The sequence below is a fragment of the Podarcis cretensis genome (assembly GCF_951804945.1).
Source record: "Podarcis cretensis genome assembly, chromosome: 4".
NCBI lineage: Eukaryota > Metazoa > Chordata > Lepidosauria > Squamata > Lacertidae > Podarcis > Podarcis cretensis.
The window spans coordinates 14,245,272-14,261,671 of NC_137173.1; the positions used below are offsets into that span (position 1 = coordinate 14,245,272).

Below are 16,400 nucleotides of genomic sequence, written 5' to 3' on the forward strand. Positions count from 1 at the left end.
TCTGTGTGTGTTTTCCTTTTCCCTTCTTCAAGTGCCCTGTCCTCTAGGCAGAATTAGTGTTTACTTAGTTGCTGTTAACATTATAGTGGCGCCTGTCTCCTTGCTGTAGAGCAGGCTCTGTCATTGGTGCCATTATAAAGCCCTAAGTTGAAGTTCTGTAATTTGGCAATAAAAATGTACCATAGGCTACTTCTAACACCTTTTAACTTCCTTTTGGGATTGGGGGATGGGTGGGAAGAGAGGATAATGTCCTTAACATTTGCTGGATATTTACAAAGGTCATTCCAGAGTTTGAGGTGGGACCCTCGCAGTTGAGAAATTTAAATGTGTTCATTTTAATACTAGACTGGCATTTTGAAGGTCTGAAGTATGCTTATAATGATTTTGGCTTTTTGTGTTTAGAATCTTAACTGTGCAGAGTTCTGGTTAAGTCTGTATTGATCACAAACATAAATATATTAAGCACGGTTACCCTGGAATGTTACTAATTGCCTGTGCAAAATTGGCAGGCATATGTATGGATCTTTTTGTACCTTTTAATTTCATTTTAAAGTTGGCTCTCCAGGTGTGTGAATAAACACTTTCTTAACAGAGATTGATTGTATGGCATACTGTTATTACTGATTGTAGTATGTTGCCTATTAAATATGCCACAGTATATGTGCCATAAGCTAAACATGAGAAAATTGCTGTGGCTTTTGTGGATTTGACAACTTACAACACAAATTGTACATGGGCTGAATGTTATTGCAATTTAATGTTTGTGGCAGCTTGGAATGGTTAAACTTTACCAGCTAATTCCATAAAATACTTTCTGTTCCCTGGAGCTTTTTCCTGCTTCAGAATGGACTTATTTTAAGTTCACAAGGCAGTAGTCTGGTTAAAATACATTCTGAAATCCATATTTGGCCTAATAAAAGTATTGCCCTGGAAAAAAAGCTCACAAAATAGTGTGCAAGGTTTTTGAGATTATTGGAACTCTTCATCTGACTGTAAACAAAGCAAGGAGTTGGGAAGGAAAAAACCTGGCTAATGGAAGGCAGTGGAGTCTGCATCTGCTCCCAGCCCCAGAAATATGGCTTTGCATAAAATAAGTTAACTCTCTGTTGTGTATTGTGACTTATACTTTCCTAAAAAGATGCAAGATCAGCCTTTCAAGCTTTCTGCCTGCTTGATATGAACTTTTTTTTGTGTACGAAAGGAGTTTTGCAATCAGTCTTGTAATTCTTTGGCAAGCAGCGACTGTGGTTGGCATTAAGCATGGTGTACAAATCAGTCATACCTCTTTCATTTTAATAGAAATGTAAGTCTGAAACCAATAAAGCACCAGGGCACTCGAGAATATGATTTCTGAAAGGCCAAAATGTCCTCCTGTCTTGCTTCGACAGAAGACAGGTTATTTCCCCTCCTTTCTCTGACTGAAGCATAATATCCCGTGTGTGTGTGTGTGTGTGTGTGTGTGTGTTGCCATCTCCGCCAAACATAAATTTAATAGAAGGGCAGGGGTTTTGAAGACAGAGGTAGGACTCAAAATGGCAAAATTAACAGCAGCAATAAGATACCAGACAAATCAGAAACTAAGGCTAGAATGGCAATGTTTTGAAGAGTACATGAGTAAACACTGTTCTAAGGAGAACATGTTGGTATACAGTGGTGCCTCACAAGACGAAATTAATCCGTTCCGTGAGGCTCTTCGTATAGCGGTTTTTTCGTCTTGCGAAGCAAGCCCATTGACAGCTTAGCGGATTAGCGCTATTAGCGGTTTAGTGGCTTTTAGCGGATCAGCTGATAAGCGGCTTAGCGGCTTAGGAAAAGGGGGAAAAAGGGGGGAAAAACCCGCAGGAACTCGCAAGACATTTTGTCTTGCGAAGCAAGCCCATAGGGAAATTCGTTTTGCGAAGCGCCTCCAAAACGGAAAACCCTTTCGTCTAGCGGGTTTTCCATCTTGCGAGGCGTTCGTCTTGCGGGGCACCACTGTATATAGATTAAGTTTGTAAAGTAGACAGGTGAAATTAATATATTTAGAACATTAAAGATGAGATGTATAAGATGCAATGTAAATAAGAACTTAAAAGTTTAAGGGATGATGAGTATTGGAGGAGGGAAGTCACATGGGTGTATTAATTTTACTACAGTGGTACCTCTGGTTGTGAACGGTATCCGTTCCGGAGCCCCGTTGGCAACCTGAAAGGAACGCAGCCCGTGTCTGTGCGTCTGTGCACGTGTAGGTCATGATTTGCCGCTTTTGCGCATGTGCGTGACGTCATTTTGTGCGTCTGCGCATGCACAAGTGGCGAAACCCGGAAGTAACCCTTTCCGGTACTTCCGGGTCACCGCAGGACGCAACCTGAAAAAACGTTTCATGAAGCAAACATAACAAGAGGTATGACTGTATTCTTTTTTCTTTTTCTTTTCTCTTCTGGGATATTATTTGTATTTCTGTCTTTGTGAATGATCATTTGTTTGTTTGTCTGCTTATAAAATAAAGTAAAACTGAAAAAAAAATTAATAGAAGGGCAGGGGTTTTGAAGACAGAGGTAGGACTCAAAATAAGTTTGTGTATGTGTGTATGGGGGAATACAAGGAAATCCAGTTCTGACTGTCTAGTTGCCACTGCGGCGGTTGGCAACACTTTTCCCCCTGTTATTTTGATAAGCATGAACTAATACACAATTCACATAAGTGACACATAGTTAATATCACATTTTTAGCCAAAATTGTTAATACATGTTTAATTTGGTGTTTACAATAAAAATATTGTACTGTACTTCAGTTTTCGAAACTCTACTCTTTATTGTTAAACTCCTTAACATATTGTCTATCCTTAACATATACTTCGAGGCTTCAAAGCACATACATTTCAGTAATCACTGAGTGTCAGGTAGGTGCAAAAAATGGCACCCAGACTTTTTGAGGTGTTCACAAATGGAGAATCTTTACCTGCAAAATGTGCCTGGCACTCAGCTAATTTCGAACCCTGAACACTGGAGAAATACAACAAATTACATCATGTGTTACGCAAATATTCCTCAGTTTCCCATTATATTTTGTACGATCAAATAACTTTTCATTTGTTTTGCAGCAATAAAACAATAAAAATAAAATTTGATCTGATGATTAGTGATGTATTTTATTTTATTTTGCTAATATAATTTATTTTATGCCAATCATTGCCATGTTTTTTCCCTTAATGTTGGTTGTATAGAATTTTTTGCAAAGTATTTATTGTAAAACATGTCTGAATCATGTAATATTTAAAATCTTTAATGGTGTAAAAAAATAAATCATTAAAATTAGTGAAACAGTATTATCAAAACAGATTAAAATTGGAGAAATCTCTAAGAATATAATCTTTAATAATAAAACAGAAGTCTTGGCCGATGTGGGAAATTTCAGAAGCATGAAGAAAGCATGGTCACAGAATAGGTATTTTGTGTCAGATATTTATCCTTCATCATAAATACTAGCGGCAGAAGAAATGTCCTGTAATATGTAAATCTGTATGAGCTATTCAGATACACAACTCATTTCGCAGTGGAAAATTATAGGCTTATTTTAGGGGGAAGATAGCTACGCTTTTAATGGCTTAGCCTTAGGGAATATCCTGAGTAGTTAGTCTTCAGTTTCTTGGGGATTGTAGCTGTCATTGAAGTTATGCTGGAATCATATAGCTGTGGAGGTGAGAAAATGACATTGTGATCCTGGAAATGTAGAGTCAAAAGCTCTTCCTTTGAATGGACTTCAGAGTCAATGCTAAGTCTTTGAAATTGTGCTTGCTCCCCCCCCCCTTTTCTTTCTAGGGGCAAAAATGATGGATGCCTGCACTTCAGTGAAAATTAAGCTTTGGGAGCTTACCATCAATTTTGCTTGCCTTTGAAACTCTCCCACTCAATGCGCACAAGAGTGCAGAAAGGCTTTGACCACCGAAGCAGTTTCCATAAATGTCCTGGGAATTTTTAGATGAATGCTCCTGTACTAGATATGTAGGAGTTTTATTGTCTCATCTTCCAAGTATTTGAACTCTTCAGTGTTGTTGTAAAAGTGGAGGGGGAAGATTAGTTGTTTCCTCATATTTATTAGGTTGGTTCATGCCTATTTGGTTTCTAACCTTCCTCAAATATCCTTTTATCTCCTTTGTTGGATTCTTATACTCATTTGTTCAAATATAAATGCATCCGTTGGAAGGGATCTTTTCTGCTCAAGGTCCAGAGTGCTCTGTAAAAATCATGTTAATTTTAAATTTGTTTTGAATGATATTTCAGTGTTGCATAGTTTATGAGCAAATTAATATCCAGTTAAATCCCTTGCTTTAAAAAAACTGATAGAGAACTGTGAACATCACCAGAGTGCAGCATTAGCAAGAATTTTGATTTTTTTGTTCCAGCTACCCTGGAAATATTTGTTACTGATGAAGTAAGAACATAAGAAGAGCCCAGGAAAGGTTTTTGAGGAGTGGTTTCAACACTGCCACCTTCAAACAGGCAGAGAACACTCCCTCTCCCAATCCTGCTAGTTTTTATCAGCCAAGAGGGGCAAGGGTCAGGTTGCCCTGACCGATGCAAGCACCTTGTCCACATCTTTGAGCCTTACTAACTGACACTCAACCAGCATAACAGAACTAGTGCTCTGGACACCTCTTGAGAGTCATCTGCTGTCACAGTGAAGATCCTGCTGCAGGGTCAGCAAACCTTTTCAGCAGGGGGCCGGTCCACTGTCCCTCAGACCTTGTGGGGGGCCAGACTATATTTTGGAGGAAAAAAATGATGCAAGAGCATCACGAGCCCCGGTGGCTGCTTACCTGTGTCTTGCGAGCGGCAGGGGCTGGTGGCGGGGGGACGATGAGCGGCGTGCGAAAGGGCTCCGGAGAGGGGCTGCTTAAAATGGCGGTCACTCGAGCGCTGCTGCTGCTGGCACCAACAAAGCCCAGCCCCCTTCCTCCTCTAGGCAGGGCGGTGAGAATCCAGGAGGAGGGAGGGAGGAGGCCCTGCTGTCGCAGCCGTGTGAGGGAGAGGGAAAGAACGTGCACACGCTGGCGATCCACACGGTGATTCCTGGGCCGGACCCAGAAGGCAGTTGAGCCTGACCCGGCCCGCAGGCCTTAGTTTGCCTACCCATGTCCTGGTGGATGCAAGCAATGTTATCCTCAAGTGTGTTGGCTGTAGTGTGTAGGTGTGTCGCGCAAATGCTCCCTGTGCTCCTCCCGGGACTGGAAAGGGGTTAGTTTAACCTCTGGTTTGCTAGTAAAACTGAATTACTGTGTCGCGAAATGATGTATGTCTAAAAAGCTCTGCTCTAGAGTATAGCAGGGAGCCACACAGGCTCCACAAAGCAGGAGAGTGCACTCAGGGGCCATCATGCCAACGACCCAAGCCATTCGGATGTTCCAGAGGTCAGCCAGGGCTTTGACAAGAGTGCCAGTCATATTAGTGGGAAAACATCCCAGAGCCGTCGGAAAACCCATTGGATCCATCAGCCTCTGAGGGCAGACCATAATAGTTCCCCCGCCTCTGCAGAGGGGGAAAGGTGCCGAAAGACTAAATCTGAACAAAAAGTGATCTGACCATGACAAGGGACTGATGTCAATATCCCACACTTTCAGATCACTCTCTTTCTGCTCAGTTTTGATAACAAGTACAAAGTGGATATGCAGATGACACAATCTTGATGGCAGAAAGTGAGGAGGAATTAAAGAACCTTTTAATGAGGGTGAAAGAGGAGAGTGCAAAATAAGGTCTGAAGATCATGGCCACTGGGCCCATCACCTCTTGGCAAATAGAAGGGGAAGAAATGGAGGCAGTGAGAGATTTTACTTTCTTGGGCTCCATGATCACTGCAGATGGTGACAGCAGCCACGAAATTAAAAGACACCTACTCCTTGGGAGAAAGGCGATGGCAAACCTAGACAGCATCTTAAAAAGCAGAGACATCACCTTGCCAACAAAGGTCCGTATAGTTAAAGCCATGGTTTTCCCAGTAGTGATGTATGGAAGTGAGAGCTGGACCATCAAGAAGGCTGATCGCCGAAGAATAGATGCTTTTGAATTCTGGTGCTGGAGGAGACTCTTGAGAGTCCCATGGACTGCAAAAAGATCAAACCTCTCCATTCTGAAGGAAATCAGCCCTGAGTGCTCACTGGAAGGACAGATTGTGAAGCTGAGGCTCCAATACTTTGGCCTCATGAGAAGAGAAGACTCCCTGGAAAAGACCCTGATGTTGGGAAAGATAGAGGGCACAAGGAGAAGGGGACGACAGAGGACGAGATGGTTGGACAGTGTTCTCGAAGCTACCAGCATGAGTTTGACCAAACTGTGGGAGGCAGTGGAAGACAGGAGTGCCTGGCATCCTCTGTTCCATGGGGTCACGAAGAGTCGGACACGACTAAACGACTAAACAACAACAACAAAGTGGAAGTAGTACCCAGCCATCATGGCTGGTAGCCATTAATGGCCTTATTCTCCATGAATGTTTCCAACCCCTGGATATACATCTACCCAACGTTTAAGTGCCAAACTTCCAGAGTTCAAAAAATTACATGGCTTTTCTAATTGCTGCTATGGGTTTCTTTCCATCCTATGGGTTCTCTTGGCATCTGTCTAATTTGAGAGATATTGGAGGAGAAGAAACCCATGTCTATGTGGAAAAGACTTGTACAAGCTATTGGGAGGCATGTCAAGAGTTGTCTTCCCTATGGCAAGCTGCATTGTACATTAAGTCTCCTGTTGTTTGTCCCGTGTCACATATCCTTAGGTGTTCGTGGGAGCAAGTGAATTGTGCCCCATGAATGGTGCTACGTAGTCTGGTAAATAGGTAGTAAACTCTCAAGCAGGTGAGCTAACTTTGTCAATTGTCATGCTCTAGGCCAGTAAACTAGTTACCTTTTTAAATCAGTTTGGCACAATCAGCTTTTGGTGAACACGAGCCACCCACTTGTTATTTCCTTCCATATTTTTGAATTCTGGCCTCCATAAATATTTGTTCTGTAGTTTTCCTTGAGGTCAAATCAACAGAGGGCTTAGTTCTTCTGTTTTTTCCTTTTTTATAAACATAGGCACAGTATCAACTACTTTCCAGTTAGACAGTATCCAAGTTGCGTTGTTTTTTTGAAAAATGTAAGAGATTGTTATTTCACACATTACTTCAATTAATGTTTTTGGCTGGAGTTCATCTCCGTTCCAGATCTGCATTCATAAAGTGCTTTAAATTTCAAATTGAGCTTTGTGACCTCCTTTTTTCATGAATTACATGCATCCTTAAGACATGCCACTATTCACTAGCATTTTCTTTTTAAAATAAAAGTGAGTCAGTGTATTCATTAGGATTTTGTGCCATATATAGTTCCTTTAATCTCGTGGTATATGTCCTTGCCCCTTTTCAGATTAGCAAAGAAAGATGGATTGATGTCCATGCCACTGCTTGAAATGCCGCCTTGAGAAATGCGTAGGAGTCAAATGTTATAGCAGTATATAATGATCAATCTTTCTTCATTAGGGCTTGAAGAGAGGATGTTCCTGGAAGATTGTGGTCATGGTTAGTTTAATTAGTAGTGGATCTTTTGATGTTACAGGTCACTTGCTTTAATTTTAAGGTAGCTATATGCTGCACTTATAATACATTGGGAGCCAGTGTGGTGTAGTGGTTAAGAGCGGTAGTCTCGTAATCTGGGGAACTGGGTTCGCGTCTCCGCTCCTCCACATGCAGCTGCTGGGTGACCTTGGGCAGTCACACTTCTTTGAAGTCTTTCAGCTCCACTCACCTCACAGAGTGTTTGTTGTGGGGGAGGGAGGGAAAGGAGAATGTTAGCCGCTTTGAGACTCCAGAAGGGGAGTGAAAGGCGGGATATCAAATCCGAACTCCTCCTCCTCCTCCTCCTCCTCCTCCTCCTCCTCCTCCTCTTCTTCTTCTTCTTCTTCTTCTTCTTCTTCTTCTTCTTCTTCTTCTTCATTTTCACAGAATCTTAGAGTTGGAAGTAGCTTCAAAGTACATCTGTTCCAATCCCATGCCACCTTGGTAAGAATATACCGTATTTTTCGCTCTATAACACGCACCAGACCATAACACGCATGTAGTTTTTAGAGGAGGAAAACAAGAAAAAAAATATTCTAAACAAAATAGTGGATATATGATTTTTGTGGTTCATGCTGTGGCCACAGACATGTGATCTGACAGTGAGTTTGGAGTAGCCCAATACAAAAATCCTGAGGATCCATGTGGATCCATGCTTTGTAACCACGGAAGAGGGAAGGAAGGGGAACCATGGATCCTCTGCTCACGACTGCAGCAGATCTCCCCCGCCATCCGCAGGCATTCGCTCCATAACACGCACAGACATTTCCCCTTACTTTCTAGTAGGAAAAAAGTGAGTGTTATGGTGCAAAAAATACGGTAATATCTCCACTCTTTAGCTTCACGGGCCTATTAGGGCTGGCAGAGTCATGAATGACAGCATGCAGCAGAACTAAGTAATCACATTTCTGCTAGGTAACAAACCAATTAACATTTAAATAGAGAATCACATAACAGCAAGCAGACAAAATAAACAAATTACCCATCTATAAAATAAGATTGACAGTTTGGTAAACATTCCCCAAATGAAGTTTTGGTCACTGTAAAATCATTGTGTCTGAATCCAGATCATCAAATAGACATTAGTAGAAAATGCTAATAGGACTAATGGATACATTTAAGTACAGGCAGTGCGTGTGTCCAATTGACATGTGACTGCCAACACGCAGGTCCTTTTGGACCCAAAAGAGAGCAGAACAGGGTGGGCTTATGCATTTGGGGACCTGGATTGGAACCCCCGTGCAAAATGGTTTCTGCATGCATGCAACATTTTGGTTTATAAATATGTTTTTTTCTAGTAGTGCAAAATTGTCTGATAATATGCTTAAGCTACAGCACAAGGATTTTTTTCTGCCTCCCTCCCCCATCTCCAGATTACTTAAAACAATTTGGAATGTTTTGTAGTATAGATCTTTTGCTTACTCTTTATCATTGGCCATTTTGATTAGGCTTTCTGTGTGTGTGTGTGTGTTCAAGTGAATATTGGTGTTAGACAGCTCTCCTGCTGTATTCTATTTTCAAGTCTACTTTACTCAAAGGCATTTTGGATATCTGAAATGGTGACTGTACAGGACACTATAAACCATGTGTCATGATAGGTATTTGCTTTCATAACAACTTATGTTTGGGTTCTTTTTATATTGAAAAGTCACTGCTTAAGTCTGTGTTTTGCATTCTCTGTATTATTATGAAAGCTTAGCTGTTCTTGTTGGTTTTAAGTGAACTTTTGCACTGGTATTTCACTGTCTGACTTCTGCTGAAAGTAGGAAATAGGTGGGTGTGAGTGATTAAGCATAACCTAAACATCAACTGTAATGCTTTGTTATTTCAGACTTCCCTTCCATCCCCATCTTAGTTTTAGATCTGGAATTGTAGGATTTTCAGTGTTTGGTAATAGGTGTTACGCAGCTGTTTGGAAGGAAAATTGGTGATTTCTTGATTTGACTATGGGTTTGGATTATGTATATTGGATTTAGTTGTACAGGTTAAGTGGAATGTTTTCCTTTTTATATAAAAAGGTCTGTATTTGCGGATCAGATTCTACCTTCTGAAGAAAAACAGCTAGGAATAGTTTTATGCTATCACATTTATGGTCAGAAAATAATGGTGATATTAACTCATGTCTCCAGTTTAAGCTAAATAAATACAGGAATTTGTCCCTGTAGAATGCAAAATGATGTATTGAAATATTGCCAAAGGTATTTTATTTTAACTGAAAGATCTTAAAACAAGATACGGTCAAAACCTACTAAGGTACGGTATGGTGTTGCTTGGCTCAGCATGACATTTGGGCAAAGCAGCACTAGGGGAAGGTAGGCATTGCTTCTGTTGATGGCAGCAGATGGTCCCAAGATCAAGGAAGGGAAGGGTTGCAATGGCATCCTGTCCTCTTCCTGGCTCACCCAGGCATTCACTATTCCAGGCTGAGAAGCAGCAGCAGCAGCATTTTCACTTGCCCTTTTGAGCAATTCCAGATGATTCATTGGGAGGGCAGTTTCTACTTGCTTCAGGCAAGTAGCTGAACATTAAACCAGGCATAGGCAAACTCGGCCCTCCAGATGTTTTGGGACTACAATTCCCATCATCCCTGACTGCTGGTCCTGTTAGCTAGGGATGATGGGAGTTGTAGTCCAAAAACAGCTGGAGGGCCAAGTTTGCCTATGCCTGCATTAAACCATATACCTGGTATCGATCCACGTGCATGCTGCATGTTTACATATGCTGAGAATATTATTAGATAGAGCTATTGTGAAATAAAGTTACAACATCTGGAACTGGATCATGGAAAGTTGGATAGAGCTGAAGCAGCAGTTCTCATAGCATCAACAAGAGATCAGATCTGGTTTATTGAAGATCAAAGCTTGAGTTGTAATCTGAGGGATCTTTGTATGTAGAGTCCTATGACAAGTCCGTTTGGACTGGGGAGAGCTGGGTTCAAATCTTCGCACAGTTTCAATCACTATCTTGCAGCTTAAACTACTTCACTGATAAGGGGGAAAATATTGTTGGACTCCAGCTACTGTCAGCCTCAGTTAGCATGACCAGTAGGTTTTAGTCCATAACATCCTGATGGCACCATGTTGCCTTAGAGCAGGCATGGCCAAACTTGGCCCTCAAGCTGTTTTGGGACTACAATTTCCATCATCTCTAGTTAACAGGACCAGTGGTCAGGGAAGATGGGAATTGGAGTCCCAAAAGAGCTGGAGGGCCAAGTTTGGCCATGCCTGCCTTAGAGGAAGGATAAAGATACAAATGCAGTAGATTGATGGCCTAAAAGTTCAAACCCAGCCTCTGAACTCTGTAGTGAACAAGGAGCCATTAGAAATGCAAACGTAATGACAAACCACCTCTTTCAAACTAACAACCAGTGTGGGATAACACCAAAGCAAAACACTAGTGTGAATGAGTTCTAAAGCAGAGCTGGTGTTTTCAGCCCTCTGGCTGTTGAGTGTGTAGGAACATAGGAAGTTGCCCTATACTGGCTTGGTTCACAAGTCATTATAAGCCATCCCACTTTTCCCTCCCCAGGTTTTAAATCAGGGCAAGATGGTAGCTAAAGCAAGGCTTGGCTTGGCTTGGCTTAGCCTGCCATCTGAACCTGGGATCATAGGTTCCAAAGGAGAAACATTGGCCGCAGATCATGGTTAAGGATCATGCTGCACTGAGCTAAAAAGGATGGAATGAGGTCCCTTAGGAGGACCAGTCTTCTCATTGGAAGCCAGCACATTTGTGCTAAGCCAATGAGTTGGACCATTGGTTCATCACTCTTAGCATTATCTATGCTGACTGGCTCTCTGGGATTTCAGGCAGGGGTAGAATTTACCATAGACTTAGAGTGAAGTTCTGGGTTTTTGTGTGTGCAATAAATCAGCAGTTAAGCTCAGTATGGCTTAATAATTCTATGTTTTGGTTTCTGTCTCTAGGAGAGGGCTGCTTACAATTTACATGGCAAATTTGGTAAGTAAAACTCTTAAAACTTCATCTACATATTAAAATGGAATCATTTTAGAAGCTGTTATTAAGTCGAGTTTCCCTTAAATGTGATACGTAATTTACTGGCTCAGTCAGTACCTAGATTTCACCAACTAATTCAGAGATCCTGAAGGTTCTTAGCTAGATGGTGAAGTGGAAAATATGTTATATTTACCTCTAATATTGTGGGCAAATGGATAAACTATTTTTCTTCCAGATAAATTCTCTTGCATATTGTACTTGCATATTGAAATACTAAATTTTATGTCAAGTGGGTACTTATTCTGAACAATATGTTTAATGTGACTTTTTACTTTCCATCATCAGCTTTCTGTATTGAACTTCTCTGAAAATAAATACAATCACAATTCAAAGAGTGTCATTCTTCTGTGTTCTTTTGATGCTCCCTTCTTGATACGCTTCTCTGGAGTCCCTCAGATTCATCAAGGAAATTATACCATGCTTGTTCCAGTAATACAGTAACACAGTTGCCTATTAATAAAGCAAAGCAAACTTGTGCTGTGAAGGTCTATAGAGAGGAATAATTTGATCATATTTCCAGATTGTTTCTAAACCAAATGATGGGAAGTTTAGAAATACAAACTTGGTAAGCTGTGTTTCCTGTGTTTGTGGACCTTTGGTGGCAATAGCCACCATATTTTTAATTTTAATTTTAATTAAAATTATTTATGATAGTAGACAGAATGATTTCCTTGAGGTGTATGGATAACTAATTCTCGTATTAGGATAGGTACTAAATATATTAATATATATACAAGAGCAAGAATAGAATTATCAAAGTAGACTATTATTTTACATAAAAACACCTTTAGCATCAGAGCACTGGGAATACAAATTTAATAATGCAGTTGTGAATCGGAAAGAATTTATTTAGCTGTCTTCTGCATGGTTGTGTCATTTAACATTCTTCTAGATGTGTGTAGGCTATTCATGGTCAAATTAAGATCACAAGGGGGAGTCTTCAGTGAACTGCCTTAAGGTAAAAGATTAGCAAAAAGGACTTTTATAGATCTCCAACTATCTCTAACTATGACAGATTAAATTGGGAAGATTGCTTAGGATTTCACAAGCAGTATACATTATTTTTCATCTGTTATTGTTCCATATACTTGGTTGATGTCTGCATTACAAACAGTGTGATGTAAGGTTGGCTTTTATATATATCAGAACTTTGATTCTTAATTTTTAAGTACTACTCTCTATTGTCACAAGAAGAAATATGTCCGAAGGAATTATATTGCTAATGTGGACTTCCTGTTGACCCTAGTATTGTCAAGTGAACATAGGCACCAGGTTTCCAGATACTGAACTAAAATTGAGGTTGTCACCGCTAAACTGACATAGGTGATCTTGTAGTCTTGGGTAGATTGTGGTTCTGAAAATTTCAATTTTACAGTACCCAAACACAGACAGATGAATGCAGATGTTGTACAGCACCATAGGCTTTATTTGTGACACAATAATTGATCTCTTTGGAAGTTAGTGTAAAGAAAAAAAAGAATTCACATAAAGTAATATGAGACCTTATGTAGCTGAGAATGTGGGCTACAGAATCTGAACCAGTTGCAATCAATGAATCAACATTTCTGTAATACCAAGGAACCGAGAATGATAGTAGCTGGTCCTGGAGGCTCAACAAACATGCACAAGTCTTTCCAGATCTATTTTGGATTGCACATGTTGAAGGCAAGACATTTCTAAGATGGTAAAAGGGGTGTATTGGTAACATATGTATATATAAGACGATCCCTCTAAAGATATATTGGGATCAAAGCGAACCCCAGGATTCCAGCTGGAGGGTGAAACTGAAATGTGATCACTACAGTTATTTCTGGATAATAAGGTAGGAGAGGACTGTAAATAAGATCCTTCTTAGATTCCTTGAAAGTAAAAGGCACAGTAGATGACAAGTTGGCAAAATGTTCTCCATTTGAATAAACTGCTTTTGAGCTAGAAAAATTGCATAAAGCTGTGTAAAATTCTAGACACTTAAATAGAAGGAAAAATGAGTGGCAGGAGTGGGAGTAATTCAGAAAGCTTCCCATGGTGATTGCAATACTGAGTAGAATAATTAGTGGTATGCAAATCAATATCTTTTTAAAACTTAAATTTACATATTGCTTCTTAGGTGAAACTCTTAAGAGTAGTTAACAATGAAATATAAAACACTAAGTTGCAAAGAAAGCAATAAAAAATTATAAAATCATGTATGTCCTTGGAGAACTTACAACTAAAGGGAAAGGTACAATTAAAAATGGGTAGTTATGAAACCCAGTATTACCTTTTTGGTTTTTATTTCTCTAATGATGTTGTTTGAAATTTCCAGCTTTTTACCCAAGCTTCAAACCAGTTACTTACCAAAGTTTTCTTTCCACTTAGAGGAATGAAGTAAAAATAAAATGATAAAATATTTAAAAGAGATTGCTTTCTGAGTAGCAATCATGGGGGGAACTAAGGTTACTGAAAAAGCAGTGGTGGCTTTTCTCACCCCGCTTTCCTTTTTCTAAGATATTGGCCTAGTTCAGACATGCTTCTGTGCCATAGTTTGGTACTACATCTGCGTGGGCCTTGGCCTCAAGTGCATCCCCTCTCCTCTGTTGACACTGGAAGAAAAACTGGGAAACCAAAAAGTTACATTTCCTGTGACTCATTCTCATAATGCTAAATGGTGGCTTAGCGTTATGTCCAAACAAGGTCAATGGGTTATTTAATTTTTGAAGAAGTCTGCTATATAAATTACCGTAGACAAGAACCACATTCACATACAATGCCATATACATACATGAACAACAGCGAGACTCAGGCTTCTGTACATTATCTGCCTGCTCCTTTCATGACCCAGTTTCTAAAATGACTTATGAGTTCTGAGAAAAACAAAGCTTGCATTACAACACAGCAAATTGCAGTTTGCCTAAGCAAATTGCAGTTTGCCAAGGTGTAGGTTGTTGGACAAATATAATAATAATAATAATAATAATAATTTTTTATTTATACCCCGCCCTCCCCAGCCAAGGCCGGGCTCAGTTCACTTTATTATGTTTTTTATTATCAGTTCAGTTTATTATGTTTTTAGATATGCTGGGGAAATATAGAATTAGCCATAGCAGTCCTCCCCAACTTGAATCTCTGATGTTTTGGGATTACAACTTCATCATCCCCAATGATGATTCCTGGCTAATAGCCATGGATGAGGGAAGTTAGAAGGCTGTACTATACAAGGTGAGGCACAAGGGGTTTGTGAACCCAAGGATTGTTGATGCTCACGCACAAAAGACTAAACCATGGCTTGGTCCTAGGTCTGAATACACCTGATGTAAAGAGTGCCCACAATGTTTTAGTATCATTGTGTGGAAATGCAACTCTTTTTGCAAGAAATAAAGCAGAAAAGCCACATTTGAAGGTGACTCGGAAACCACAACTAATCCAGAATGCGGCAGCTAGACTGGTGACTGGGAGTGGCTGCTGGGAACATATAACTCCAGTATACCTGAAGGAGCATCTCCACCCCCATCGTTCAGCCCAGACACTGAAGTCCTCCTCCAAGGGCCTCCCTCACTGCGAGAAGCAAAGTTAACAGGGAACCAGGCCTTCTCGGTAGTGGCACCCTCCCTGCGGAATGCCCTCCCTTCAGATGTCGAGGAGATAAAGAACTATACAACTTTCAGAAGACATCTGAAGGCAGCCCTGTACCGGGAGGTTTTTAATGCTTGGTTTTTTTATTATGTTTTTAGATATGCTGGGGAAACCCAGCCAGATGGACTGACTCTGAATAATAAATTTATTATTATTATTACATGCTACATACATACGTAGAAGAAAGGAAAAAGTGGAGCATGCTGAAACCCTTGTGCTACAATGCTAATAAACTGATGCATTGTGTCCCTTTGAGCTGTATGAAGACCATAAAATGTTGCAGACGAGTATCCTCCCCACCCCGCTTGTGAGTTATTGCTGTTGGAGAACACTCATATCATTATGGGACGAAGAAAAAAAAAAGATTTATGGCAGTGAACTGGAATTACACTCATTATTGCTACTCAGTTCAAATCAGCAGGGTAGAAGAATATTTTTGTTTTTCCAAACACTTTCTTCATGTATCCTCAAATTCTGCCTTCTGTCATTCTAATACATTTTTGTTTGAAAGTCACATGCATATTTTCCATGGCTTTTTAGAAAATAGTTTAGAAATAGGTAACATGCTGTTTGAGGATTGGTTGAACTTAGGTAATGAGTCCTGCTTTGGCTGGTGGAATTATCTGTTGATTTTTTTGAAGACAGTGTGACTGCTAAGGTTCTTCAGAACTTCCTTTATTTTAAAACTTAAGTACATGATTATCTGCCACCTAAGGCATCCAAAACAATTTTTTAAAAATAACTCACTTTAAGATCTGATTGCAAATCCACCCACAACTACATAAAACGTAAAAATTTGCTACAAGATTTCAAGAGAAGAGTCAATGCAGAAATAATCCTAACAGCTGCAGAACAGCTTTCAGAGAAACCAGGTTTTTATTACTAACAGTAAGGTGTTACCGCGTATGAGTATGGAGAAGGCTCTCACCTATATCATAGTTGGGTGTTTCGCCATTAGGTTTCAGGAAACAGCGATCTGTGTAGCTTTGAGAGCGTGGTTCTTTAATTATATATCTGCTCTATAATTATGTCTCGATATAATAACCATGTAGGAGTTTGTTTTGCACTGGAGGAGACTATGGTACTAAAGATGTTCGAAGTGATATGCAGGATATTTCAGTGAAATTGTAGTCCATTTTAATGAACAGTTTCATGAATGATAAAACAGCCTTAGAAATGATGTAAGCAAAGAAAAGGATAAAATGCTTTTT

General features: G+C 40.1%; 1 protein-coding gene and 1 long non-coding RNA gene across 3 annotated transcripts in view; one reads left to right on the forward strand and one right to left on the reverse strand.

The window, feature by feature from the left end:
• The window catches only part of LOC307215208, a 446,900-nt gene that overhangs the window by 78,933 nt on the left and 351,567 nt on the right, over positions 1-16,400 (reverse strand). The gene's annotated exons all lie outside the window — the stretch shown is intronic.
• Positions 1-16,400, forward strand: part of TMEM135 (transmembrane protein 135) — a 174,773-nt gene that overhangs the window by 21,000 nt on the left and 137,373 nt on the right. For both annotated transcript variants that reach the window (XR_013838253.1, XM_079973923.1), the window contains exon 4: positions 11,487-11,520. Coding sequence is in view for 1 of the 2 variants with exons in the window: in XM_079973923.1 (XP_079830049.1) it covers positions 11,487-11,520 (34 nt within the window). In the remaining variant the exon portion in view is untranslated. The remainder of the gene's footprint in view (positions 1-11,486; positions 11,521-16,400) is intronic.